Genomic DNA, 27,595 nt, shown 5'->3' on the forward strand with positions numbered 1-27,595 from the left:
CCATAGCTGATACAATTAGGGTCCCTGGGCTGGAGCCTGGAGTAGAGGGTGGGCCTGGGCTCTCCCCCCCCCCCCAACCTTTGCCCCCTGATTAATCACTGAGACTGGGAGACAACAGAGACTGTGCAAGGAAGGATAACTTCTCCTCACCTCCCTCGCTGTCTTATGATGAAAATGGCTCAGTAGACTGTGACCCTTGTCTCTAGAGAGAGAAGGGTTATGTGGAGGGTCACAGTGAGCCTCTGAGGCTAGCGAAATCTGCCAGGAAACGCGAGACCCACGGAGGCAAGGACAGAGCTTTGTCACAATATATAAATATGTACACACCTGCACATAATATGAATTTATTTTTACATAGCATCCTTCATATAAAGTATCAGAAAATGCTGCACACTGAAAGGTAGAATAGTGAGAGAAAGCACTTTACAAAGGTTGGTGCAGCCACTCATAACAACAGAACTGGAAAAATGTCACTCAAAGATGGATTAGAGGAAAAGAAAATAATTGATTACAATCCATTTTCTTCATCTGACTTCACAGTTCTTCAATGTGTGCTTTTTAAAATTCATTACTTTTTCTGCTACCTTTGAACCATGCTTAATGCCCTCCATTGCCTTATATTATGATCATGGCTAGGTAGTAGGTACAGGTGGCTCAGAAGATGCATTCTTCATATTTTTGGCCCATATCCAAGAGCGAAAACAGCAACAAAGCTGTAAAACCTCATTAAAAAACGAAACAAGTATTTTGTCCAGTATTTCGTGCTTGTCAATTAAAGGATGCTGTATGCAAATGGCATGTGCAGAGTGATTTTACCCTCTAAAAAGATTTACTGGACATGTTCAATGGACAATTTTTCAAAGGTTTATAACTTATCCAAATATCAGTTGATGTTTACAGGAGGTAGCAGCAGGCACCTCTCATCCAAAAATGATCTGCTGGAAAATTTGGAGTTCCTGATTCAAATTCTGGAGGCACTACTGCTCTTCAAAGAAATAGCTTGGGGAAAAACTAACATTGTCAGAACTACCTATTTGCCCCTAAATTTCACTCTTAGAAGTAGCTGAGCTATTTTTGCTGAAATGTTCTGAAAAATTCACCTGAGCGCAGAGCAAGCATGGAAAACAGAGAAGCAAAATTGGTTGCAGATGGATATTATGATTGAAGATGTCAGAATAGTGCAAAGAAAAGAAATTATTTAGCTGGCTACTTTTGAAGCTTCCCCAAAAAAATCTAATCAGAGCAAACTATGACTTGTTTGCAGAACATGTTATCTGCTGGGAATAACTTCAGAATTTGTGTTCATGTCTGTAGTCTCAAGCTGATTTCATAAAACCCTGCTGCCTGGGAGAAGTTGGAAAAGGAAAATTACATTCTTTTCAGTGATTTTCACATAAGATTTCCCTGTGCTCTCTCTTGTTAATAACATTTATAATGTTTGAAAACACAAGACTGTGTCCTGACAGTTTCCCTAAATTTCCCCTCTTTTTTTAAGTAACATGCTAAATGCTTCCTTTCTCTGCTCCTTTTGTTTTACATTCTTTAAGTATTTGTAGAACATCATGTCCCAGGCCTCCATCACTTAGCACACATTTTGGCTTTTAAATAGATCAGTGGCACATGCTCACCACCATTTACTTTGGGCCGTGTAAAGACATCATTGTCACTCCTATATAAAAAAAAACCAAACAAGGAGTCCTTGTGGCACCTTAGAGACTAAAATTTATTTGGGCATAAGCTTTTGTGGGCTAAAACCCACTTCATCAGATGCATGCAGTGGAAAATACAGTAGGAAGGTCTATCTATAGACACACACACGCACACACACACACACCAAACATGAAAAAATGGGGGTTGCCATACCAACTCTAACTAGACTAATCAATTAAGGTGGGCTATTATCAGCAGGAGAAAAAAAGTTTTGTAGTGGAGTCTGTTTTTGAAGTTTTTTTGTTGAAGAATTGCAACTTTTACATCTGTAATTGAGTGTCCAGGAAGCTTGAAGTGTTCTCCAACCAGTTTTTGAATGTTATAATTCTTGACATCTTGACAAAACAGACTCCAACAAGAAATTGCAGAACTGGAATTAATTTGCAAACTGGACACCATTATATTAGGCTTGAATAAAGACTGAGAGTAGATGAGTCATTACACAAACTAAAAACTATTTCCCCATGATAATTTCCCCCTATTGTTACTCACACTTTCTTGTCAACTGTTTGAAATGGGCCATCCTGATTATCACTACAAAAGTTTTTTTTTCTCCTGCTGATAATAGCCCACCTTAATTGATTAGTCTCATTAAAGTTGGTATAGCAACCCCCATTTTTTCACGTTCTCTGTATATATATATCCGTATTTTCCACTGCATGCATCTGATGAAGTGGGTTCTAGCCCACAAAAGCTTATGCCCAAATAAATTTGTTAGTCTTTAAGGTGCCACAAGTACTCCTCATTCTTTTTGCTGATACAGACTAACACGGTTACCACTCTGACTCCTATCTAATATACTTATATGTATTACTGCAGTACCCAAACACCTGCCAATCTTTAGTGTATTTATCCTCCCAACTCCCTGTGAGGTAGGGAAGTATAGTTATCCCATTTTACAGATAGGAAACTGAGGCTAAGAGACTTGCCCAAGGTCACACAGTGACAGGAACTATGGTCTCCCAAATCCTAAACTAGTGTATTAACCACTGGACCCTCCTTCCTCTCTGTAAGTCTGCAAAGATGGTTTCATTGTGGAGGTTAATCCTACAACATCAAAATCAGTGGCGATGTAAACAGTTCTATTAGTTACAACCTCATTCCCTTTCACACTGGGGCCTCATTCCCTTTCACACTGACATAGCTCCATCAGCGTCAATGGAGTTAGTTCTGATTTACACAGCTGTAAGTGAGAATGCTCAGGCTCTTTAGGTGTAAACTAAGGGCTGGGGGAAAGCTGACAGGTGCAGAGGGGCACACGGTTCAGACAGAGACATCCCTTAGTGAAGGATCTATTAACTGGGATTCTCTAGAGAGAGAATACAAGTTGTTAAAGAACAGGTAGGAACTGAAGAGAACAGTCCAATTCAATTACATCACGTAAAGGCAGACAGCTAAAAAGGTGACAAATTTTATAAGTGCTTGTATACAAATGCAAGAAAACTAAATACTAAGATGGATGAACCTGGTATTAAATGAGGATACTGATATAACAGGCATCACAGGAACTTGGTGGAATGATGCTAATCACTGGGACATGGTAATAACAGAGTAAAAAAAATATGTAGGAATGACTGAGTAGGTCATGCTGGTGGGGGAGCGGCACTGTATGTGAAAGAAAGCATAGAGTCAAATATAGTAAAAACCTTAAATGAACCAAACTGTACCATAGAATCTCTATGGATAGAAATTCCATGCTTGAATAATAAGAATATAGAATATACTACTGACTGCCTGGCTAGGAAGATGATGGTAATTGTGAAATGCTCCAGGTGATGAGAGAGGCTAAAAAAATAGTTGAAATCCCCCATTATTATGGAGTTCCCTATCCCCATATTAACTGGGTACATGTTACCTCAGGACGGGATGCTAAGATAAAGTTTCTAGACACCATTAATGACTGCTTCTTGGAGCAGCTAGTCCTGGAACCCACAAGGCAATTAGTGACTTAGTCCAAGGTGGAAGACAGGATTTGGTCCAAGAGGTGAATCTAGCTGGACTGCTTGATAATAGTGACCATAATACAATTAAATTTAACACCCTTGTAAGGGGAAAAAATACTAAAGAAGCCCACCACAGTAGCATTAAATTTCAAAAAGGGAAATGACACAAAAACAAGGAACCTAGTTAAATGGAAATTAAAAACAGAGTGAAACGCCTGCAAGCTGCATGGAAACTTTTAAAATACACAATAAGAGTTTCAAATAAAATGTATACCCCAAATTAAAAACCATAGTAAGAGGCCAAAGAAGTGCCACAATGATTAAGCAACAATGTAAAAGTAGTAGTTAAAGGCATCCTTTAAAAATGGGAAGTTAAATCTTACAGACGAAAATGGAGGGGAGCGTAAACTCTGGTAAGTCAAATGTAAAAGTCTAATTAGGCAGGCCAAAAAAGAATTTGAACAGCAACTAGCAGAGGATTCAGACTAACAGCAAACATTTTTTTTTAAAGTGCATCAGCAGCAGGAAGCCTGCCAAATCAATGGGGCCACTGGATGACCGAAGTGCTAAAGGAGAACCAAGGGAAGACAGGGGTGTTGAGACAAAGCTAAATGAATTATTTGAATTGGTCATCACTGCAGAGGATGTGAAAGAGATTCCCACACTTGAACCATTCTTTTTAAAGGCAAATCTGAGGAACTGTCCCAGATTGAGACTTGCAGTGCACACTGCAATACCATGTACACAAGCCCAAAGAAATGTAGCCTACATCCATTTGGTATTCAGGCTGGGCCTTATGTAGTAATTTACACCATTGCAACATTATTATAAAATGCTACCAATCTAATTTGATAGCATTTTGCAGTCACTGCACTGTGTACACCAGTGGGCAACCTGTGGCCCGTCAGGGTACTCTGCTGGTGGGCCGCGACACAGTGTTTACATTGACCGTCTGCAGGCATGGCCACCTGCAGCTCCCAGTGGCCGCGGTTCACTGTTCCCAGCCAATGGGAGCTGCGGGAAGCAGCAGCTAGCATGTCCCTGCGGCCTGCGCCGCTTCCCGCAGCTCCTATTGGCCAGGAACTGCGGACGGATGGTCAATGTAAACACTGTGTTGCGGCCTGCCAGCAGATTACCCTGACAGGCCGTGTGTAGTCCGTGGGCCACAGATTGCCCACCACTGGTGTACACAGAAGTGGAGAGTCAGACTTGTATAAGTTACATGGCAACAGGGATGAAGGGGAGTACAGAAGGAAGAGCAGCTAACGGGAACATGCAGACTGAAGTGTTTATCATATTTTTTTATGGTTCTCGTTAAAGACAAATTTAAAAAAAATCAACACCTCATCAAAGTAAGTCATAATGAGTCTTTTTTTCTTTTGTATTTCCTTTCCCCCTGACATATCTGCAATAGCCTGACTTCTTCTTCTTAGTCCCTTTGGCTACTATTAACTTATTCTACTGTCCTCATAGATTCCCTACAAGCACTACTTGACTGTATATTCTTGTTTGGTCCCCACCTCACTTTCGTTATTTCCGTTACATATTTTTATTTTATTCCCATTTCTCTTCAGGATCTTATTTTTGTTGCAACTACTATGCTCAGGTGCAGAAGTGTTTGACACCTGAAGGTTATAGCTGCAGGATGAAACTGATCAATCCAATTCATTTTCATCCTGCAACTGGCTTGACATGTAAAGTGGTCTGGAGCCTATGAGTGGCACAACCATAACCTATTCCCATCCTACCTATCATCTCTCCTTAAGCACTGAAAAGTTGACGCATGCCTCCGATTAGCCCTGGGCTTATTACTAGCAAAGTTGCAAGCAAAACTCAAAGTCCTAAACTAAAGCCAACAGAGGCCAGTTCGATTCTCTGATTTTGGCAGAGCACTCCCTGCCCTAGCTGGATGGACTCCGCTTTCCCAGTAGCCTTCTGCTCTCTGAGCAACCTTCTAACTTCCTCCACCAAAGCTTCTTCTCTGGCTCTTTATGGAGACCAGCTGCCCTCTATTATGCTCCATCACAAGTCTGTTAATGAGGCATAGATAGGCTGGACCAGTTCCCTCTTAAAGGGCCCATTCTACCCTGTGACAACCTCCTTTTAGTAAACAGTTCCTAGCAATGGCTCAGATCCACTTAGTTGTCTAATCCCCAGATTTAGGAGCCTCCTCTGCCTTCTGAAAAGAAGGGATTTGAACAGAGATCTGCCACCTTTCACCACTGCCCTTAACCACTATGCTCAATAGTCTGGTAGGGGATTGCCTTAATAGCTCCACTGCTAATAGCATCACAACACCTAAGACCCTTTGTGGATCCAATCCAATGTGCATATCATACAATCTGATCCTTCTTAGCTAACCCTTGTTCAGTTCTAGAAACCTTTTGCCATGCTCCCAGCTTCTCTAATCATTTTGACGTGGCTTGTCACCCCAAGATCTGTGCAGACCTCCACTCACATGAATAGACTGGGGCTCAGCCCCCTCTGTGGAACCATCCCTCCCCTTTGTGCAGATCCTGTGGAGGCTTCTTCATAAGTGTGGGGCCCAAGCTCAGGGCAGAATTGGTAAGGTGAACTCGAGAGAGGAATGAGCAGGCTGGATGCGAGGCTGGCAGCACATTAGTACCCACTGTGGCCCTATGCAGATCCCATGGAGAAGATTATTATTAGAGAACACTTTTCAGAGGCGCTTCCTTCCACCATAGCCTCTGTTAAATTAAGAGCACGATATTTTATTCCCATGGGCTCTACTTCCATCCCACAGGGGAATTTTTTATTCACCTGGGGTGGCAGCGGCGGCAGGGGGAAGATCTATTTCGATATTTTGAAATGGGTTTCCCTGTAGTGACTGCAGACCATATGGAATTAATTGAACACAAAGTGCTACTGCACCTCCAACTTCATTACATGAAAAGCTGTGCGAGTTAAAAGGGCATCGTGTCTGCTGAGTTGTAACTAATAAAGAGCAGTTAAGAAAATGAAATGAGAGCACCAGGGTGACTTGAATAAGCACTAATGCTTATTTTATAATGCATTATCAGTGAGCAATCTTCAGACCTGGTAACATGGCAGTTCTGCCTCTTGACCAGCAGGGCCAAAGCACTCAGGTTCCACAGTAGGATCCGGGGGCTCTTACACCATGCCGACACTGCAGTTCAGTACAGAGAGATACGGTACTGCAGAAGCAGACCTGGTCCATATACTCTCCCTGAGATAAAAGCAGCTAGATTTCCTGGCATGGCTGTTGCACATAGTTGAATTCAGGATGTTCTTCAATTCATACTGGCTGCCAGCTTTTCCTGAACCTGCTTACTCTGCTTAAAGGGGCAGACTTTGGTTTCATACTACATTCTTATACTCCAGGGGCTTTATAGTTAATTATTTGTGCTGGAAGTAAACATGGCAGCTGTTATGTACTCAACAATAGCTTACTATAGCCTGGACCAGTTTAAGGTATATCTACATTGCAAAAAAGCTGGTGTGTTCTTAATTCAGGTTAACTAGCCTGAGTCAAAACTGCAGTGAAGACACAGCAACTTGGCTTTTAAACTTGGGTTAGCAGCTCAAGTTAAAGCCTACAGGGGAGTTTGGGATGGAATTTGGGCTGCTAATCTGAGTTAAAAGCCAAGTTGCTGGATCTTTGCTGCTCTTTTAACTGAGGTTAGCTAACGCGGGTTAAGAACACACATTTTTTGGCAGCACAGACATATGCTTAGGCAAAAGCATGGTATGAACATTTACAAAGGAATTATTACCAGTACCTCAGACATAGTGGGAATCTAGGAAATAATTTGAATGGTTTATCTTCTGTTTCACAAATAGATTGTCTGATGGGGGCCAATCATACAAGCCAGGGGAGGGTGCCCCACAAGTGCGGCTCTTGGCAATTCTACTATCCTTCAGGATGGAAATTTTCCAACATTTTTACCAGAATCTGAAGACAATGGTAGTTTTTTCTCTCGTTAATCTGGTAGACCTTCAGATTAAATGGCTTTGAGAAGGTAAAATTAATGTCCCATGAGAAGGAATTCATAAATGATGTTACTATTTTTGTGTAACCAAGTGTAGCCAATGTATGAGTGTGTCATATTGTGTCAGCTCAGTGGACTTTTAGAAAAGTGAATATTAAATGTTTCATTCTGAAAGTAGCTATACAATTAATAGCATCAAGAGGGCTAACCAGATTCACTTAAGTAGGAATCCTTCCATCAGAATTCCTTATCCCTGATTCCCTATTATCATTGGATAACTCCATTCTTAGGAAGTTGATTAGAGAGAAAAATATGTAACCAAAAGAATGTACCATTCACATTCAAGATTAAAATAATATTTTTTTCTGTATCTTGGTAGCAATGAATTTTTTAAATATTATTAAAATGGAAAGAATTAAAATAAATCTAATTTACCTTTCACTATTGAAGCTGATTATTAACTTTTGCACTTCACCCGCTTTGGACAATGAAACTGAACAGGTCTGTTTTATTTCTGTTTATAATCGTTTTCACTTTCCCATTGTTATGCATTAGCACAGTGCTGCTGTGTTCGTGTTTCCAACGTTGCAGGGGGATTGAAAACAAAATAATCTACATTAAAAAAGGGAACAGTCTTTTTTTATTTTGATAACAAAATTTGCCTTTTGGTCCTAAGCTACTTCGACAAACAGGTTTATTTTTTCTGGCTTGTCTCATTTTTGGTCATGACCTCAAAAAGAGGGCTGTGTCTTTAGGTATGCATATACAACTCTTACTGATATCAATGAAAAAAGAAAAGGAGTACTTGTGGCACCTTAGAGACTAACCAATTTATTTGAGCATGAGCTTTCGTGAGCTACAGCTCACTTCATCAGATGTTTACCGTGGAAACTGCAGCAGACTTTATATACACACAGAAATCATGAAACAATACCTCCTCCCACCCCACTGTCCTGCTGGTAATAGCTTATCTAAAGTGATCAACAGGTGGGACATTTCCAGCACAAATCCAGGTTTTCTCACCCTCCACCCCCCCACACAAATTCACTCTCCTGCTGGTGCTAGCCCATCCAAAGTGACAACTCTTTACATAATCAAGTCGGGCTATTTCCTGCATAGATCAAGGTTTTCTCACAAACCTTGATCTATGCAGGAAATAGCCCGACTTGATTATGTAAAGAGTTGTCACTTTGGATGGGCTAGCACCAGCAGGAGAGTGAATTTGTGTGGGGGGGTGGAGGGTGAGAAAACCTGGATTTGTGCTGGAAATGTCCCACCTGTTGATCACTTTAGATAAGCTATTACCAGCAGGACAGTGGGGTGGGAGGAGGTATTGTTTCATGATTTCTGTGTGTATATAAAGTCTGCTGCAGTTTCCACGGTAAACATCTGATGAAGTGAGCTGTAGCTCACGAAAGCTCATGCTCAAATAAATTGGTTAGTCTCTAAGGTGCCACAAGTACTCCTTTTCTTTTTGCGAATACAGACTAACACGGCTGTTCCTCTGAAACCTGATATCAATGAGAATTCCATATCTTTGGGCAGAATTTTAACATTTTGTATTTTTTTTTAAAAAGAAAATTAAAAAAATATAAAGATTATTTCCCAGCTAGAGTCCAGCCATTTCAATCACTGTGGTAAATCTGAAACTACCATTCCCCCTTGAAAATAAAAATCTGTTTATCATCTCCCCAGTAGAGTCGAATGGTTCTTTATGAGCCACTGCAGTCTACCAAAGACATTCCATGTGAATAATGTTTTTCTCCCTCATGCTGCATTATTAGTGGCCTGCACAGACGGTCTTGTGTCAGCTGGATTGTTTTTTGAAGATGAAGTTACAGACTCTGTCATGGCTAGTCCCACCCGTTGTGACACTTCTATCTCCTTTTTCATATACAGAAGTTGTTGCACATTAATTCTTATATTTCTCCAAAGGATAGGGATGATACCTTCACAGTTCAGTGAAGGGGAAAGGCTCTCATCACTGGAAAACCAGTCAAGGAATTGGATGGCAAGAGTTTCATACATTAAAACACAGTTGTTTGCAATTAAGGCCAGAAATAAGATGTGTGTAAGTCTGTCATTTTTAATTTTGCTTATTTAATCAGCTTTAGGAATAAAATGGAAAGATTTGAAGTCTTATTGTTTTACTGTTATGTAATCTGATATTCCATACTGCGTTTCTAGGACCTGATCCAAATCTAGATATTTTAGACATTGCCTGAATCCTGATTGATATCTACACACCATTCAGACAGGTATTAGCAACTGGTTGTCAGACACACTGACCAATGTTGGATGCATGTATTTTTTAAAATATGTAACCAATAAAATATAAAGCCATACAACAGGCAAAAAAATGTGCTCTATTCCATGGCATCAGGATCTGAACCCAAGACTTAAACAGAGAATCTGGCTGTTTAAACTACTACTTCCTTTGCTGTCTCAGAGGGTGTACATTTCAAAGAAAGCTCTGGTCAGTTGGAGAAAATTTTCATTAAAACAAAATTAAATAGAATTAATTGATAAAATGAAACTGAGCTTGACATCAACAGCAATCAGGGAATTCAATCAACATTATGACAACTCTCTGTCCTAAAGTCATGCCACTGGGCCAACTTTAGCAGGGGCCTCTGAACAGCAGGTGATCTTACTTACCATATGTTAAGAACAGTGCAGCAGATGGATGTTGGAAGTTCTGCCTTTTCTGCATTTTTTTCTTGTTCTTGTCAATCTAACCCTTAGGAAAAAGGCAGGTACCCAGCCTGATAACACATGGATGTTCTCTAAAGGGTTTACTCCTTTATGAGCATACTATTGCAGAAGGTCATTGAAGGTTTCCCCCTATAAAAAATAAATACACTCAGCAATGGTTGGTACTTCCTAAAGCTGGTTGCAAATGCTTGTCTGGAAGGGGTCATGATATTGATCAGGATTCGAGCCACATATGAAACAGCAAGATGTTGATCAGGTCATAGAAATGCAGAATGATTTATAATATGGATAGAACTTCTATGCAAAGGAAAAATCTAACAATAGCTCTCAATAACAGTTAGGGACTCCCATTGTAATGTCCACACCTCAACATTTAATAACACGTTTGAATCTTCAGTAGTGTTATGAAGACCATTGTATGAACCCCAGAGACACATTACTCCTGTAGCAGCTATTTTATATAAGGATTTCATTCTATTTTCTCCATTATGAAACAGGGCTCCCTACACTGACTCCTAACAGTTTAGGGTATAACAGTGAAAATGTGTAATTTTTCTGCTCTAAAAAGAAAACCATTTTTGCAGTCACAACAGCAGCTTGACTTTACAAGTCAGAATTTTCCTGATGCATAGGTCTTACTGCAGGACTAGCTTCCAAGCCAATTTGCAAGAAATAGATGAAAAATTGTGGTGTTCAGCCAGCTGAAGTCTATTTTGCATGTATGAAGTATGACAGCAGAATTGGACTAGGACCGTCAACTCATTTTACATTAACCACTGAACACACAGCCCTCAGAACATAACTTTCAGTCATTATTGACCTGGGCTGGCTTTGAACAAGTGACAGAAGAAAAAGACACCGTAGCCCACGACCCAGTCATTCTCCTTTAAATAAACAATCAAAAGGCTAAAAAATTTGTGTACTACAGTGCAGTTATAATAGAAACTCTTAAAAGTCAGGGGCAGGGCCTGTAGTCCTGTAAAAACAACTCTACATGGCCCAAGCTTAGGTGAATTTAAATTTTAAATGTAATTAAAAAGTTACATCTTTGGTTATAACTAGTCCCGAGTGCCCAGTTAAAGCCCCTTTCCCTTTATACATTGACCCTAAACAAATGTTTATTAAAGAAGACAAAAAACAAAGACACACATACCAATTATTTTACATTCATGCTTCCATTTATCAACTTTCTCAGCCAGCAGAGAGAGTTGGGTCAGTCAGTTCCATTCAGAGTGTTGCAATTTGAAGGGCTAAAGATGCTGCTAGAGTCTTTGAGAGGAAGAAACCACCATTGTGCGAAGGAACTAACCAAGCAGAGCTGTCTTTAGCATTTTTCAGTGGGGTTGTGAAAAAAGCTTCACCTTGCTAAAAAACAGGTCCTGTTCATGATTATCACACCACAATATTCAGCACTGGTTTTGGGGAGGATGACTGAGATGATTCCTTGGGGACACAACCCAAATTCAATTGACTCATTTTACATGCAGATTGTTTGTGAGCTGATGTAGGGGCTCGTTAGCGCCTCCAAACTCTAGCTGTAGAAGCCCAGCTGTCTACCCCTCACAGTCTTGGCAATCAATTGAAATCAGTTTTTACTAGTTAACATTTGCATGGCTATCTTCACAAGGAAAAGGGATAGAAATGTATTATATTTTTAAAATGAAAGTGGAGATTTATCTGTGCAGCACTCAGAATCTGACTCTGTTAACAAGAGACCTCCCCCAGCTCATCAGTGCTATGGGAAAGTTCAAGACAGGGCAAAAATTTGTGAGACTGTCATTGTTAAAAGATGGGTTCTTGGTATTTGTTACCTCAATTTCCCTAGAAACCAACCCAGGGTTACACTTATATTGCTTTATTACAATGCCACTGTTGGGGTGGGGGGGGGTCACACTCACATACTCACACTCCCAGGACAGGCACAGTACTGGAGATGTCAGGATCCTTCAAGGTAAGTGTCCCACAGTGCAGCGTTGGACGGTACGATGAAGGTAAGTCTTCCTGAGGCATGATGGAATGCAACACAGGGAATCACTGGCCAGGCAGTCCAGGCAAAGGGCCTTCACAGGAGGTACGAACTTGTGAGTGCACTCCTGAGCACATGGCCCCTTCCCCTTTTAAGGACCTGCTCCTCATGGCCTGCGACTAGAGATGACTTGGCTGCATCTGGTTGGTCAAACTCCACCTCAGACAGTGTCCATGCATTGGGGGTGTGACTGCTGCCTAATTAGAGTCCCAGACACCTTGTCTACCTGGGAGCTCTTCTAGGGGGAGGGATAGGTCAGTGGTTTGAGCATTGGCCTGCTAAGCCGAGGGTTGTGAGTTCAATCCTTGAGGGGGCCATTTAGGGATCTTGGGCAAAAATTGAGGATTGAGCAGGGGGTTGGACTAAAGATGACCTCCTGAGTCCCTTCCAACCCTGATATTCTATGATCTCCCAGCTGTTCAATCATCTCACCATTCCAGAAGGGAAGGGGAGGGGAAAAACCATTTCACAGGTATTCAAAGAGGGAGAGGAGACAAAAGGGGGGAGGGAAGTGTAACTGAAAAGGTTACAAAACTTAAAAGGCTATGCTAACAATAACTGAAGTTACAAAGTCTGCAAAAAGGTTGCAGAACTTAATGATAAATTTACAGATCTTACAATTGCATTTGAGCGGAGGCTTTATAAAACAATATTCACTGTGTGAGGAGAAGCTGGGGTCTTGCCCTTTTTCAAGGCGGTATTGACAATACACTCCAATAATGGATCCAAGACCCAGTGGCATTAATAAGCCAAGCAGAGCATTAATTTAATTGATATATTACAGCTGGCACAACTCCCAGCCCTTCCAAAACATCAGTGCACGACCCCAGCAAAAACTCACACAGCGGGGGACTCTGTTTTTGTTCTCTCTAACTCTCAGCTTTGCTACCACCGAGACAAGCCACTCAAACCTCAGCACTCCTGCCCGTGAAATAATTTGATATATTGATCTGGGTGTGGGATTTAGGCACACAAGTTTGAAAATTGGGTGTATTGCATCAATTTAAAATGTTTGGGTACAGGTGAGTGGACTCACAGTCTTACAGTTCACAGACTTTCTGGGCCCTAAAGCTGAACTCCTAAACGCATGAAAATGTAAGCAATAAAATTGTGTAGACCACAAAAATTTGGGGAGAAAAATCCATTAAAAATCCCAAACCTCTAACCAATGTTTTTAAAGGAGCCTTGCACTTTCCCTACTTGAGCCTCAGTACCTCTGGGTGTTCAGGATGATAGCGAGATGACTCATTATCAATTGTCAATATCAACCAGGTGAATTTGAGGCCGTTAGACTTGTACTGAGGTTAGAGAAAGGGACACAAGGGCCTCCCTAAGATTTATTTTAGCAATTATTATCAGACCATGATTGACAACTTAGATTCCCTATCATTCAGCTGAAAAGGGAGCAGCAGCCCAAGATAAACATGAATGGTGTGTCTTCAGTCTGGTGAGTTTAGAGATTGTTTTTGTGACCCCCCAGCACCACCCAAAAGATAGTGCAAATGTGTAACGTTAAATGACTCAATGCACTCAAAGTGTTAAATGTTTAATTTACACTTTCAGACAGGGATATGTAGATAGTTAAAGTCGTCCTATATGTTGTAAATTGTTGTGCTGTGTAGAGTCAATAGGAGCTGGGACAATTTTGTTAAAAGTGCACAACTAGATTAGAGGTTTTAATCTGAATTTTTGGTTTATGGATTGTTTAGCCTTCAGTTTTACAGCCTTTTAGAGAATATGAACTATACAGTGTCTCTAGGGGACTCCAATGCAGTGAGTTAGCATCTGCAGCTTCATTTAACTGTACATCATGTTGCAATCATAAGCTAAAACAAAAAGCGCTCTTTCCAGGATGAGCACTCATGATCCATTTGAATAGAAATGATTCACCCAGAACTTTGGGAACCGAGCGAGGTGGCCAAAATGAATTATTCACACCTTGGTCCTGAAGAGGTAAATACCATAAGGTCAGAGTTGCTCAAACCAGTTATGAATATTACAGCACAATCTTCAAGTATCAGTTTGGGCTATGGATTGTTTTTTTTTAAAGAATGAGTTCTGCTGTTTTACTTTTAACCAGCCAATGTCAACAACTCAGTTGTGTTAATATTCTCAGCTGGGCTTTGGGTGCCCTACTATTTCAGGCTCCTTTGGACATCACAGCCCTCATCCATGCATGCTCTTTTGAACCAGTTTTGCCCAAGAACTTGTTCTAGATTTGTAAATGAGGGGCCTGATCCAAAGTCCACTGAAGTTAAGTGTCTTAGTAGCCCAAGGTAGGTAGCCAACCCTTTATGTGAGCTTCCTGCGGAATGCAGCCACAAGAATGCTCTGTATTTCAAGAGTGTATTTCCTGTTCAGAGGAGGCTACGTAGGACTAGTTTGGGGGTGACACAGCTGCTTCACTACATCACCATCCCAGCCCTCCAGCAGAGCAGTAACTCCCAGGCACAAATGGACCTCTTCTCTTGGCCTTTGTGCATCAGGGCAACAGCAACCTGCCTCCTGACTAGACCAGGCCAATAAGCAGCCCCCACATGAAGCCTTCTGGGATCTGCTCGCACCTCCAAAAAAGCCTTGTACATTTTAAAATGGAAAGAGCATTATGTATCCAATCTGCTGGATTGTTTAAATTCAAAAATCTGCCCCGAATTCTGTGTCAGTATCTGGGCAAGTGAGATAGTTCATTAGATAAAGCATTGAGTGCTTTTGGTGTTTAAACGTTGCACCCATTCTCTAACATCCGGCCTTCTCAGAGGACTGCCCAATCAGCTTGGGAAGAAAGTGTTTGCTGTTTACAGTACTAGCACATATGATTAAAGGCATGGTGAGACAGTTAGCAATCTCTCACAGAAGACTTAAAAATCACTTGTGTAGAAAACTGATTCATTCAAATCACTAAGCAGGATAAACAGACCATGGGGAAAACTTTAGCTTATTATGAACTGAGCTACCAAATACACCACTATCATAACTCACAAGATTTGAATACTCTGGATACCTTCCAAAATAGCTCTCCCTATACATCTTTCACACAATGGTTCTAAAAAGCTCTCTGTTTAAAAAAAAATACAATTTTAAATTGCCTTTGTTTTTCTTATAAATGCTTAAGAGCAGTAGAGTATATATAATATGAAGATACCCAATTCAGAGCTAATTTTCCTTCATTTCCTGAATGAACACTTGAGCTATATGTTTATGTCAGTGGTAGCAGCTCTATGGCTTGTTTGTTTCTAGGCAGACCTATATATTTTCACTTAAAAGCAGGAATACCACAAATGTTTTCTTTGATTTCTTCTAAACCTGTTTGTCTCTCTGTCATTTCATTTTTTAATGACTGCTTTGCTCTTCTGATATACCTGTTTATAGACATCTTTCACCCTCATGGGCAACTGCAACTGAATTAATTATTTCAAAGTGCTTTAACTGAACAGCAATAATGTTCTTTGAGGTGTGTATTACACCAGCTTTCCAGATGGTTGAGTTTTTTAATAAACTCAACTTCAATTCATATATCAGTTTTCTCAACTGTCCAGAAATGAGGTTTACAAGTGCAAGTCTCTCTCTCTCTCTCTCTCTCTTTCTCTCTCACACACATACACACACATGCATTTTTGCCTCTGGGATCACCCCAATATACACCAAACAGCAGAAGGTAGAAAATAGTTGCACATATAGTAATTTTAATCCATTCCATTTTTAAATACCACAATAAATTTAATTTTCACAATAAATTAAATAGCCATATTCAGTTTACAAAATAGAATTACTTAGTGTGAAACCAGTATTTACAAACAATATACACTATATACATGATGTTTCTCTTTGTTGACACACAAGCATAGACGAAAAAATTATTTGATTTTTTTTCATATATGATTGACATGCTACAAGTGACACTATGGTCCATACAATAAAACAATAGTGCAAACTCACCACAGGAACTTTGAACCAATGTTGTTTGTACGAGATAGGATTTTCTTTTCAAATAATAAGAAAATAGTATTATCCAGTATCACTATAACAATTCATCATTGTATTTAAAGTGTCAGAATTCCTTTAGCAAGGTGCATACTTAATATAGCCTGAATGTTATACTTTCCAATATACCCTCACAGCTACATACAATTCCAAGGTGAATTTGCATGTTCTAAACTAACATTCTGTCTGGGTCTATAAAAGTGTCACATAATAAATGTTATTGAGCAAGAGGAACACTGGCCCTTTTGCACAGTATCTGAATTTATTCCCCTAAATACTACCTTGTCCTTTATTTGTATAGCTTAAAATGATGCAACTATGTAGAGAGTAAAGTTATGTTAGTTACTACTCTGTAGAAAAATTGATCCCATCTTATATTTGGTCACACACTGCATATGTACAAGTATGCATGAAAAAAAGTTAATTTGATAGTTGTGTCTATGAAAAGTGCATATTTTTACTCTAGAAGAGACACTGCTGCTTGTCTCCAGGTGCAACACATAGTGTTGTATGAAATTTAGTTTAGGGCCAGTTAAATGTCCTCCCAGTGATCTGGTAAAATTTTTGATTAAAAGGGTGAAAGAACTTGCGCAATTTGGTAATGACAGAGGAATCCACCTCTGGATGAATGCGTCCCTTGCTACCCGCCAGGCACTTGTTAAAGACAATGTTAAATCGCAAGCAGTAAAACCCTCTGGTGACATTGAAGTATAAATTGTACTGACTTATCCTTGGAGGAAGATTTAGGAACTTCTCCACCAGCTGGAGTTCTGGCAGTGGTTCTGTAATGAGCCGATCTCCATCTACAATATGAAACTGCTCGATTGGAAAGTATTTTAACCATCTCTCCAGATGTTTTGTGTAGATGCTGGTTCTCACTGCCTTATACTTAGTGTTCACTTCGCAGGTATTAGGATCAATAGCCAGCTTCTCAAATTTGTAGTAGGTTTTATTCTTTCTTTCCTTCCCCTCCAGCACCTGAGTGTAATCAGAAATAGCTCTTGTTGTGGGTTCCCTGACAATGATCAGTAATTTGATGGATGAGTTCATTTTATAAATCCTTTCAGGTACCTCCTCTGTGATAAAATATGCAGGGCTTTTCTCAATTGTTATTTGATGAGGGTAAGAAAAAGGCATTTTTTTCCTGTACCATTCAATACCCTTGGCATAGTTCTCGTCATTATCAAAGAAGTGAATTTCTTGAGAAGCTTTGACCACTGCAGGATGGAGGTTCAGCATCTCAAGCAGTGCACGGGTGCCTCCTTTCCTCACCCCAATTATAATGGCCTTAGGGAGCTGCTGAACCAAATTGTGAAGTCGGATTTGCTCCTTACTGGCGTTGCCCTTACGGAACTCATGTAGCAGCCCACGCTTGAACTGCAGAGCTCGGAGTGGGATCTCGTCTTGGCCATGGGGTCGAAGTCGATCATCAATGGGACAAATGGGCTGCAGCCTGAAATCAACAAAACAGATGAGATTTTGTTCTGTTATAAACCATAATGAACATACGTTTGCAAATTTTATTTTAATCCACCCTTTATTAAATGGGGCAGACAATCTGTGGCATTTTTAATATTCTTCCAAATTCCTATTCATCAAGCTCTTAATTGATAGCAGCATGTTCACAGCACAAGAAAAACAAGTGGCCTGGGTCAAATTAGCACCTGCTTTACAATGAGATATTTGACAGATCTGGGCAATGTGCTTTTGGTAGAAAATCCTGAAACAAACCGATTCCTGATGTGTAGTGCTATTTTTGGAAGTAATATCTTGTCATTTAAGGTATTTATACTTTCAAAATGCTATTAATAACCTAAGATATGGAATAATGAGCCAATTGTCAGGATTCCAAGAGACAAAATCTATCATAATCCCTGAAAACACTAATGCTCAAGTTTGCACATAATCTCTCTCTCTATATATCTATAGATGAGTATTACATACACACACACACACACACACACCCCTCCCCCATATAAAAAGAGCATTATTAAGGTTGCAAGGTGAAGCACTGAAAAGTTGGGAAATGCCAGAATTAAGTGTGTGCATTATGATAAAGTCCTTATTTATATGTTTATATAGTATTTTAGGCACAGAATCCCTGCTAATAATGTTGTTTTAACAAAGTTTTGTGTGTGTGTGCGTGTGTAATTTACTAGGTTTTTATTAAAAAGCAAACTGAAAAAAACAGAATTTCCATCATGTGGCATCAAACTGACATCCACACGTTCATCTGCAGACTTGGAACCTTTAGAACCATTGCAGAGACTTCTGTCACTTGAAGTAATAGAGGGTCTAATAGCGGTAGTATGTTGTCATCAGCACTTGAGTAAGAGGCAGCACAATTTGCCAGCAGATTTCACAGATATTTGCTGACAGCAGAGGAATAGTGAGACTCCATAATCTTGGGTTCCATTCCAGCCTCCAGAGGGGTATGTGCTCTTGTGTTTTTGCCCCAAGCTTGACTCCTTCTGTCCTGTTCCTCCAGCCTGTTCATGTACCAGTCTTGTCTCTTTCCCACCCTTGGATCCTTACCTATCTGGTTCCAGTCTCTGTTCATCTGGGTTCTTGTCCCAGTCCTAGTTTTTCCCTTTGGACTCTCTGTTCAAGTCCCAATATCTCTCCCAATCTAAGTTTGACCTCTTCCACATGCTCAGTCCCCAGTCTCCTTGCCCAGCCAGTCTCAGTTACGCCTCTCTCTCCTTCTCAGTCTCCCCGGATCTTTGTCCCAGTCTTCCTTCTTCCTGGGCTTTGTTCTAGACTCTTTGTCCAGCCAGTCCCAGTTGTTCCCCACACCCAGCTCCTTGTCAGATCTCCTTGTTGTCCCCAACCACCTGGCTCCCAGTCTCCCACCATTTCTCTCACTGACTTCCAGTCCCAGCCTCCCTGCCCAACCAGTCCCAGGCTCTCCTCTACTCCCCCCAACACCCAGTCCCAGCATCCTTGTCCAGTCAGCCCCAGTCCAAGTTTCTCTCCCCACTCCAGTCCCAGTCTCGCTGGACTCCTTCTCCCAATCTACTCCTTTCCCACAACCAGTCCAGCTTTTGTTACCTCTGCATTTGAATAAGATAATAGAATCATAGAATATTTAAAGATGAGGGTTGGAAGAGACCTCAGGAGGTCATCTAATCCATCCTACTCCATGCTGCCTGGATGCCAGTAAGTGTTTGGGGGGGGGGCAAGGGGTGATCATTGAATGCATAGGAAGGACAGGTTCCCTGATTTCAGGTCTGATGCCTGGCTCCACCATTGCCTGAAGCACCTGGGAGCAGCCATTACAGGGAAAATCCAGTTCTCCCTGTAGGCTGGGCTGGAGCATGCTCAATTCCTCTGTGGGGATGGTTCATGCACAGTCTGGTCTACACAAGCTTGAGTTTGCTCAATGAGGATGGAATCTTTAGAGCTTTTAACTGTTCCTGAGCATTGCAAACTGTGACTTTTCAAAGGCTTATAACTTGGACACATTTGGGCAGATTTTCATATGGATGCCAAAAGGCACATCCTTGACACAAAGGTCATGCTCCTGCCAAATTTCAAGTCCTTACTCCAAAACAAGGGGTCACTAGAGATCCTCAAAGAACAGGTTGCCAGAATGTTTTAATATGGGCAAAATAATATATTCAGAAATGGCTACATTGTTTTGACTGAAAGTTTCCAAAAATATTCATAGAGTCATAGATTTTAAGGCCAGAAGGGACCACTAGATCATCTAGTCTGACATCCTGTATATCACAGGCCACCTGCACCAGCCAGCACCCACATGGGTGACTAGAATTGTACACACTATTCCAAACGAGGGCCTACCAATGCCTTGGACAACGGTATTATTATTTCTCTACCTCTACTGGAAATGCCTCGCCTAATACATCCTAGGATTGCACTTGCCTTTTTTCACAGTTGCAGCATACTGATGGCTCATAGTCATTCCGTGATTGACCTATGCAACCAGGTCTCTCTCCTCTGTCGCTTCCAACTGATGAGCCCCCAGCTTGTAGCAGAAATTCTTATTATTAGACCAGAAGTACAGGACCTTGCACTTTGTACTATTTAATTTCATCCCATTTCTATTACTCTGGTCTTCATCCAGATCTCCCTGTACAATATTGGGTGCCTCCCAACTTAGTATCATCAGCAAATCATCAGATATTTTTTTTATTGTGCCAAGGTCATCAATAAAATATTGAATAAAATTGGTCCCAAGACTGATCCTGGAGGAACTCTGCTAGCAACCCCTCTTCAGTTTGATAATTTACCTTTCAGCACAACCAGTTGCCTTATCTCTGTTAAGCAGTTCCTGAGGCAGACACCTGGAATGGGAAGTTTCAGCTCAGATGGTTAAAGTTTGGGAAAGTTATAAGTAACTGAAAACAGGGTCTTTTTTCATGGTAAGTCTCAGGCATCCTTTATAATAGATAGTACAACCAGCCATGCCCATTATATTAAGCCCTTAATCCCTGATCCTCAAAGGTATTTAGGTGCCCAATTCCCACTGACTTCAGTGGAAGTTAAGTGACTAAATACCTTTGAGGATCTGGGCGTAACTGACTGAGGCTCCAATCACAAGCCTACTGAAGTCAATGGGAGTCCTTCTATTACTGACTTCAATGGGCTTTAGATTGGGCCCTAACACACCTGTAGAAAGGCTCTTTCAGTTGGTCCTTCTATGTCTCTCTGGGCTTGTCTTCACTACCAGGGTAAGTCGACCTAAGTTACGCTACTCCAGCTACATGAATAAAGTAGCTGGAGTCTACATAGCTTAGGTCAACTTACCCCAGTGTCTTCACTGTGCTGCGTCGATGGGAGATGCTTTCTGGTTGACTTACCTTACTCTTCTCAGAGAGGTGGAGTACCGGGGTTGACTGGAGAGCACTCTGCCATCGATTTAGCGGGTCTTCACTTGACCTGCTAAATTGACACCTGCTGCATTGATTGCCAGAGCATCGATCTCCCCTGTAGTGAAGACACGCCCTCTCTCTCTCTCTCTCTCTCTCTCATGAAGAGTACAAATAGAGTGTTGTAGCTGTTTTGGTCCCAGGATATTAGAGAGACAAGATGGGTGAGGTAATATTTTGCATTGAAATTGGTCCAATAAAAGATATTATCTCACCCACCTTATCTCTCGAGTACAAACAGAGATGTTTTAATGGCAGTGTGGTATTTTTCCACATTGCTTAATGAAAGATGAAGATAAATCATACTGTCATTAGCAATATTATATATGGAACTTCTGGAATTCACTGCTGCATGAGGTCTATGAGTTAGATATTGTGGCTGGATAATTTTATGACCATCAATAACATTTGTAGCTGTGTAAGCTTAGATAATGATATAAGGTTAATTACATTTCATGCCCCAGGGCATAAGATAAACTCCTGAAGGAGTCAAGAAGGAATTTTTGCCCCACCTACAGAATCACATAATTGGCTATCTTTAGTTTTAATGTCCTCTGAAGCATCAAGCATTGGTCACTGCTAGAGGCAAGATACCAGTTTAGGGATCTGATCCTGTGAGGCACTGAGTCCACCTGATAGCATTGAATGCCTTCCTCAATAGTGGGACTGAAGTGAATGGAAGAGGAAGGCAACACCACCACATAGGGATGGGGCCCAGGTTGGTCAGTAGTCTGATTTGATATTGCAGTTCCCATGTTGTTCCTATGCAGTTTTACATGCTCTAGATATTTTGAATAGAAGCATGTCACAGTTTTGCACATCAGCCATATTTTTCCAGGGTAAGGGGTGAGCAGGGTCACTGGCACAGATATGCGTACACAACCCCAATTTGTACAGACCTAGGCCTCAACCACAGGGAACCCCAAACTCTTTTTTCAGTCATGCTTCCAAAGCTGGCATCTATCAAAGCAATCCCAGGTCGTTCTAAGGTCTCAAAGACATTATCAGCTGTTAGAGATAGGTCTGTTACATCCCAAATAGTTTCTAAGGGTGTGCCTGGTCAAGAGTGCCAAATACTCTCTAATTTCCTCTCTGTGGATTTTCCACTGCTCTCAAGGAAATCACTTGCAGACACAACCTCCTTGTCTGGTGCATTCAGCTTCAGAACATCATGGCTAGTTAACATAGTTAAAATTCTCAAACCCTGCAGCAATCTTTCAAGCGCAATAGGATTCAAAACTTGATAAGCTACTCTGCAGGCTCATACATAATTTTAATTACCACTGTCGCGCATTAATTGCTTTTCCGTAAATTTAGAAAAGAAGATACATAAATACATCATAACTGTTTTGCTGAGACTAGAGGTCAACGCACAGATGCACACAGACAAAAATGAGCTACTGTAATGACATTTGTACCGTATGCTGCTTTATTCCTTCTCTGAAAACAAGCTCCAATGCACACAGAATACAAATAGACAGATAGAAATACTTTGACTTGGACAAGCAGCACCTCTCTCCCTTGTCCCACTCCCTCCCCAGAAAGAGAAGGAAGAAATAATGAAAATCAGTATTAAGGTGCATAGTCTTTCTATACATCAGTAGGAAAAAAACCTGGAGATCTATATGTTTTAAGCAAACAAGGAGAAAAAAACCCAGTTATAATTAATAAATCCAGATCCATTTATAATTAAGACTGTGACTTATGCCTGGTTGTTTAATTACTTACCTATCCAAGCTCCCAACTCTGGCAACTAGATATAGGAGACTTCCAATAGCAAGGCTGCCTAGCACAAAGAGCTTCTGTCTCAGCAACGCCTGCTGTTTGAATAGCATGGCCCTCCATCAATCTTCAGGACTTCTTCAGTCTGCAGGGACCAGAACACATAAACCACTCATCAGCAAGTTGCAATACACTGGCTAATGTTTATTAACAGGCAGGCAATCAATTCTTACAAGTGATTAAGCCTCACTTGCAAAAATCTTTTAAAGCGGCATTGGTATTAGATAAAACTTGTTTATTTTGCTCTTTTTCCGCCATTCATAATGAAGCCAAGCAACGTATCTAGGAAGTGGAACTTACTATTTAAGAGCCAGTTTAACTATGTCCACCATTACTAGGAGAAGCAGGGTCCAGTGGCTAGAACCTGGGGACTGGGAGTCAGGAAACCAAGTCAATTCATCTCCCTCTGTATCTTGTTTCCCTTCCCACCCTTCGCCTGTCTCGTCTGTTTAGCTGGTAAACCCTTTGGGGGCACAGACTGTCTCTCATTAAGTGTTTGTACGTAGCCTATTACAATGGGCACGAGATTCTGACTGAAGCGTCTGCTGGTACATCTGCACAGCTTGTGGCCGCCAGCCCCCCCCACCTGGGCTGATAGACTTGGGGCAGCAAGGTTTTCACTACCACTCTTAAAATAGACAGCGCTTTGAAGTTTTGGCTCAGGCTGGAGCTCGGGCTCTGAAGGCTAGGGAAGGGGGTGGGCTTCAAGCCTGAGCCTCCAGCCCAAGCAGTATGTTCAAAGTGCGGCCTATACAGCTACATTTAGCATGCTGGAGCAACCCCGCTGCCCCGAGTCTGTCAGCCCAGGCTGGGAGGTTCACTGACGTGGGCTGTGTAGACGTACTGTAAGATGCTTCTGTAATGCTAATAAATAATAATAATAATAATGTCTAGTAAAGATATAGAAGCAGATCATGGCTCCAAGCCTTCATTTAGCCTGTAGTACTGAATTCTTTCTTATTAATATGACAGTAGCCCCACAGTAATAGTCCCAAGATCCTGGCTGCATAGTGCTGGGCACGGCACAAACACAGAGTAAGAGAGAGTCCCTGCCCTGAAGAGTTTACAGAGGAAGCATTATTGTTCTCTTAGGGAAAAAAGAGATGGGGAACAGTACAGAGAGATTCACTGATTTGCCCAAGGTCACAGAAGAAATCTATAGCACAGCTGGGAATTGAACTGAAGTTTGAGTTGCTGCCTAGTGTCGTAACCACAAAACCATCTTTCCTCTTTTTTTTTTTTTTTTTGTTATATTTTCCCCCAGCCTTTCGAAGTTAAACACAAAAATGCTCCCAAAATAAAGAATTTTAGATTTTAAGCAGTGCAGACAATACATAACTGGAGCTTAATATGTGAACAATTTAAAAGTGAGGAGAAAATATACAGATATTATATCTCTGTGTAGATACATTATGACTAATTACTACTTTAATTAAATTCCTTTAATTAAGAAATAGGGAAGGGACAAGAAATGATGATGATAATGAGAGCAAATTTCCATAGGTTTACAGTCTTAAATCCTGCACTGCTGCTTTCTGTAAATAAAAGAAAGGTTTCAGTATTACAGTAATTGGTTCTGAATTTCAGTTCTCAGGAAACATACACAATCCTCTCCATATGAGAATAAAACACAGTCCAAATGTCCTCCCTTGTCTAGCTACTTGGATCCCAATGGATTAGTCATGTTAAATCATATCTGCAGGACTTTCTGTAATTATGGAGATCTGCAGAACATAGTGAAATTAAATTACAGATATCCTGGCTCCTGCACATAGATTCCATAGGGTCTCATTCTCTCAGTAATCATGTTGTCCTTAACATATATATATATATATGCACAAAACTGGTGCAAATGTTTTAAAGGAATTGTGAATCCCAATGAGCCTATATATATATAGGCTCATTGGGATTCACAATTCCTTTAAAACATTTGCACCAGTTTTGTGTGTGTGTGCAAGATTGAGAGAGAGAGTTATAGAGCAAACAGTTGCTCCATTACCAACCAGGCTGAACTACAACAGTGGCTTACATATTTACATTTCACGCACACCCCCTATTCCTTATTTCACCACTTATGAATTACTCATAACATTTGCAAACAAATTCATTTGGGGTGAATTTTCTGTGCTTGGCTTCAGCTCAGAGGTGATTTATTTGTAAAGTTTCATGAAAATTTGTCCAGCCAGTTTTGAGTTTTGCATGTATTAAAACAAAAATCCCATTTTCTCCATATATTTCTATCAGAAATGTGGTGCGTGCCTATCTAAAGAGTAGAAAGAGTTTTGTTCATACTTGGTTTGTTTTTTGCAGATCTCCTTGAGACCAGAGAAACCAGTCAAATTGGAAGGAAGTTTTGAAGTTATAAGAGCTGACCTTTTTTGTGCACATGAGTAACAGTTTTGTCTTTTATGTTTCTTTGCTCAATCGGCAGCTTAGAAACTTGCAGGGGAAGGAGGGAACACAAGCATAACAGGTCTTTGTTATTAGGTTTTTCTGCTCAGTGCACTGTAGCTTTGAATGTTGGGAGCACTGTGAAGCAATCAGGCATAATATAAATTTTCAAGAACGTTGAAGGCCAAATTAATTCCTGCTGTAACTCCCTTGACATCAGTAGAGTTAGAACAGAGATCATTTGCCCCTTAAAGCCCTAAAACCCCGCTTCTAGCAATGCCTGAAAATGCTAACTCACATGACACCATCAGAACTCCAATTAATTTTTTAAAAATAATTTCAAAGTTATTACCTTCCTCTGAATGGTGCATTGCTTTCTAATCTTTTTGTCTGCCTTTTGGCTCTCAAATTCCTTTGAACAGGAAGCATGTGTTTATTTATTAATTTTTTAAATCGTGTGAAGACCATTGTTGGTTATGGAAAAACGAACGAATCATTAATGTATAAAGCTCATCTTGTAACTACATCAAGAAGCCCGGGCTAGTGGTGGCAATGAAAGCACTTGTAGCCCCTTAAACCTCATGTAGCTCAGAAGCATAGACCTAGTAGCCCAGGTAGTCTTGAGTTCTAGTCCCCCTCTGCTGGTGACTAGCTCAGCAGTATGTTAGCACTTTCTGAGCCTGAGTCAAAGCCTACTGAAGCTGATTTGAATGCAGCGAGTTTTCTAAAACCCTTGCCATAAAATTTACAGTTATACCTGAAAAAACTACTGTGAAGTAGTTAAATAAATATCACTGCCATGATTTTTACAATGGAACAAGGGTTAGAGAAGTAATTTCTTGACACCTGAAATGACTGTATCTTGGAATAACTAGTTCTAAAGCACATAAAAATTATTTGTTTGTCATCCTATGCAACGGAGGAATGGGTTCAAGAATTAGTTATAGTTAAACCACTAAGTAATACCAACCGAAATACAATTAAGGTAAAAAATCCGTCAGACAGGAATGTTACAAAACCTTAACATAACAGCACTTAACTTTTGAAAGTGAAGAAATGAAAACCCTCCGATTCCATGGAAGCTGCATAGTCTCTAAAAGTATGCATGCCCTCAACTAAAAGGAAGATAAGAAAGAAGATATGGCAAAGTGGAAAGACACAAGAGGCTATTTGAACCAAATAAGTATCTTTCAGAATTTGTTACTGGAAGCCACAGAAAGAAGCATAAATTGTGACAATTAAAAATATAAATTAGCAAGGCTCAGCAGGATCTTGAAGAGTAATCAACCAATGTCATAAAAACAACTAACAATAAGTGGGTTAAATATATCAGAAGCAGAAAACCAGCAAGAAAAGTGGTGGCTCCCTCAGAAAGTAAAGGGAACAAATAAGACCTTTGTAGAGATGTTAAATAATTTTTCTACATCAGTCTTTATCACAGAGGATGATGGGGAAATACCTTTATAATCAAAGGCCTCCCTGTCCATGTCCATCTGAAGGAGCACTCTCCCTCTGGGACCCCACAACAGCTACATTAGACTGAGAGAATGAAACTGTTTACAACTAGGGGAGACACATGAATGTAGCAGACAGAATTGTCCCAGCAACTGGACCATGAGTGTGGAACTTCCTATCACAAGAGAGAACCTCAGCAGTTTCAAAACTAAATGCAAATCCCATTTCTGCAGGTTAGCCTTCCTCAATCATTTTGAGGAAATTAAAATCCAAGCAAACTACTCCTACTTATTGGGAATGGAAGAGAGAGATTTTGCGTTTAGTATTTAAAATCTTGTGAGGTCTTAGATACTATGTTGATGGCACAGTGTAAGGCCTTAGATAAAACTGAGTTCAAGAATTTGTGCCAAAGACAAGTTTCAACACCACAAAATTATACTTACAGACCAAGCCCTTACTCTTCTGTGTCATATTATTACATATATTCATATAGGCTATTATATTATAGACATACCCATATATTTAGAAAGATATGCAAAGAGATGGATTTAATCACAATGAAATAAGCAAAGGCACTCACTGGATTTTCATGAAACAGTCATGACACACAAAAAAGTGGTATAAAATTTCAAAATATGAAATGAAAAAACATCAACATTGTTCATGATGAAAGCATGGTTTTCATTATATAGAGAAGTATTACTATTATTGTTAAAGAGGATTTCTTTG

At 40.4% G+C, this 27,595-nt stretch overlaps 1 protein-coding gene across 5 annotated transcripts in view; it reads right to left on the reverse strand.

Moving 5' to 3' along the window:
• Positions 1-16,080: 16,080 nt before the first annotated feature.
• The window catches only part of HS3ST5 (heparan sulfate-glucosamine 3-sulfotransferase 5), a 268,638-nt gene continuing 257,123 nt past the window's right edge, over positions 16,081-27,595 (reverse strand). For all 5 annotated transcript variants that reach the window (XM_073337106.1, XM_073337105.1, XM_073337104.1 and 2 more), the window contains 2 exons: positions 22,967-23,105; positions 16,081-17,799 (listed from right to left, as the gene is read on the reverse strand). In XM_073337106.1, the coding sequence (XP_073193207.1) occupies positions 16,869-17,799; positions 22,967-23,073 (1,038 nt within the window). In that variant the 5' untranslated portion in view covers positions 23,074-23,105 and the 3' untranslated portion in view covers positions 16,081-16,868. The remainder of the gene's footprint in view (positions 17,800-22,966; positions 23,106-27,595) is intronic.

Source organism: Lepidochelys kempii, chromosome 3, assembly GCF_965140265.1.
Source record: "Lepidochelys kempii isolate rLepKem1 chromosome 3, rLepKem1.hap2, whole genome shotgun sequence".
Lineage (NCBI taxonomy): Eukaryota > Metazoa > Chordata > Testudines > Cheloniidae > Lepidochelys > Lepidochelys kempii.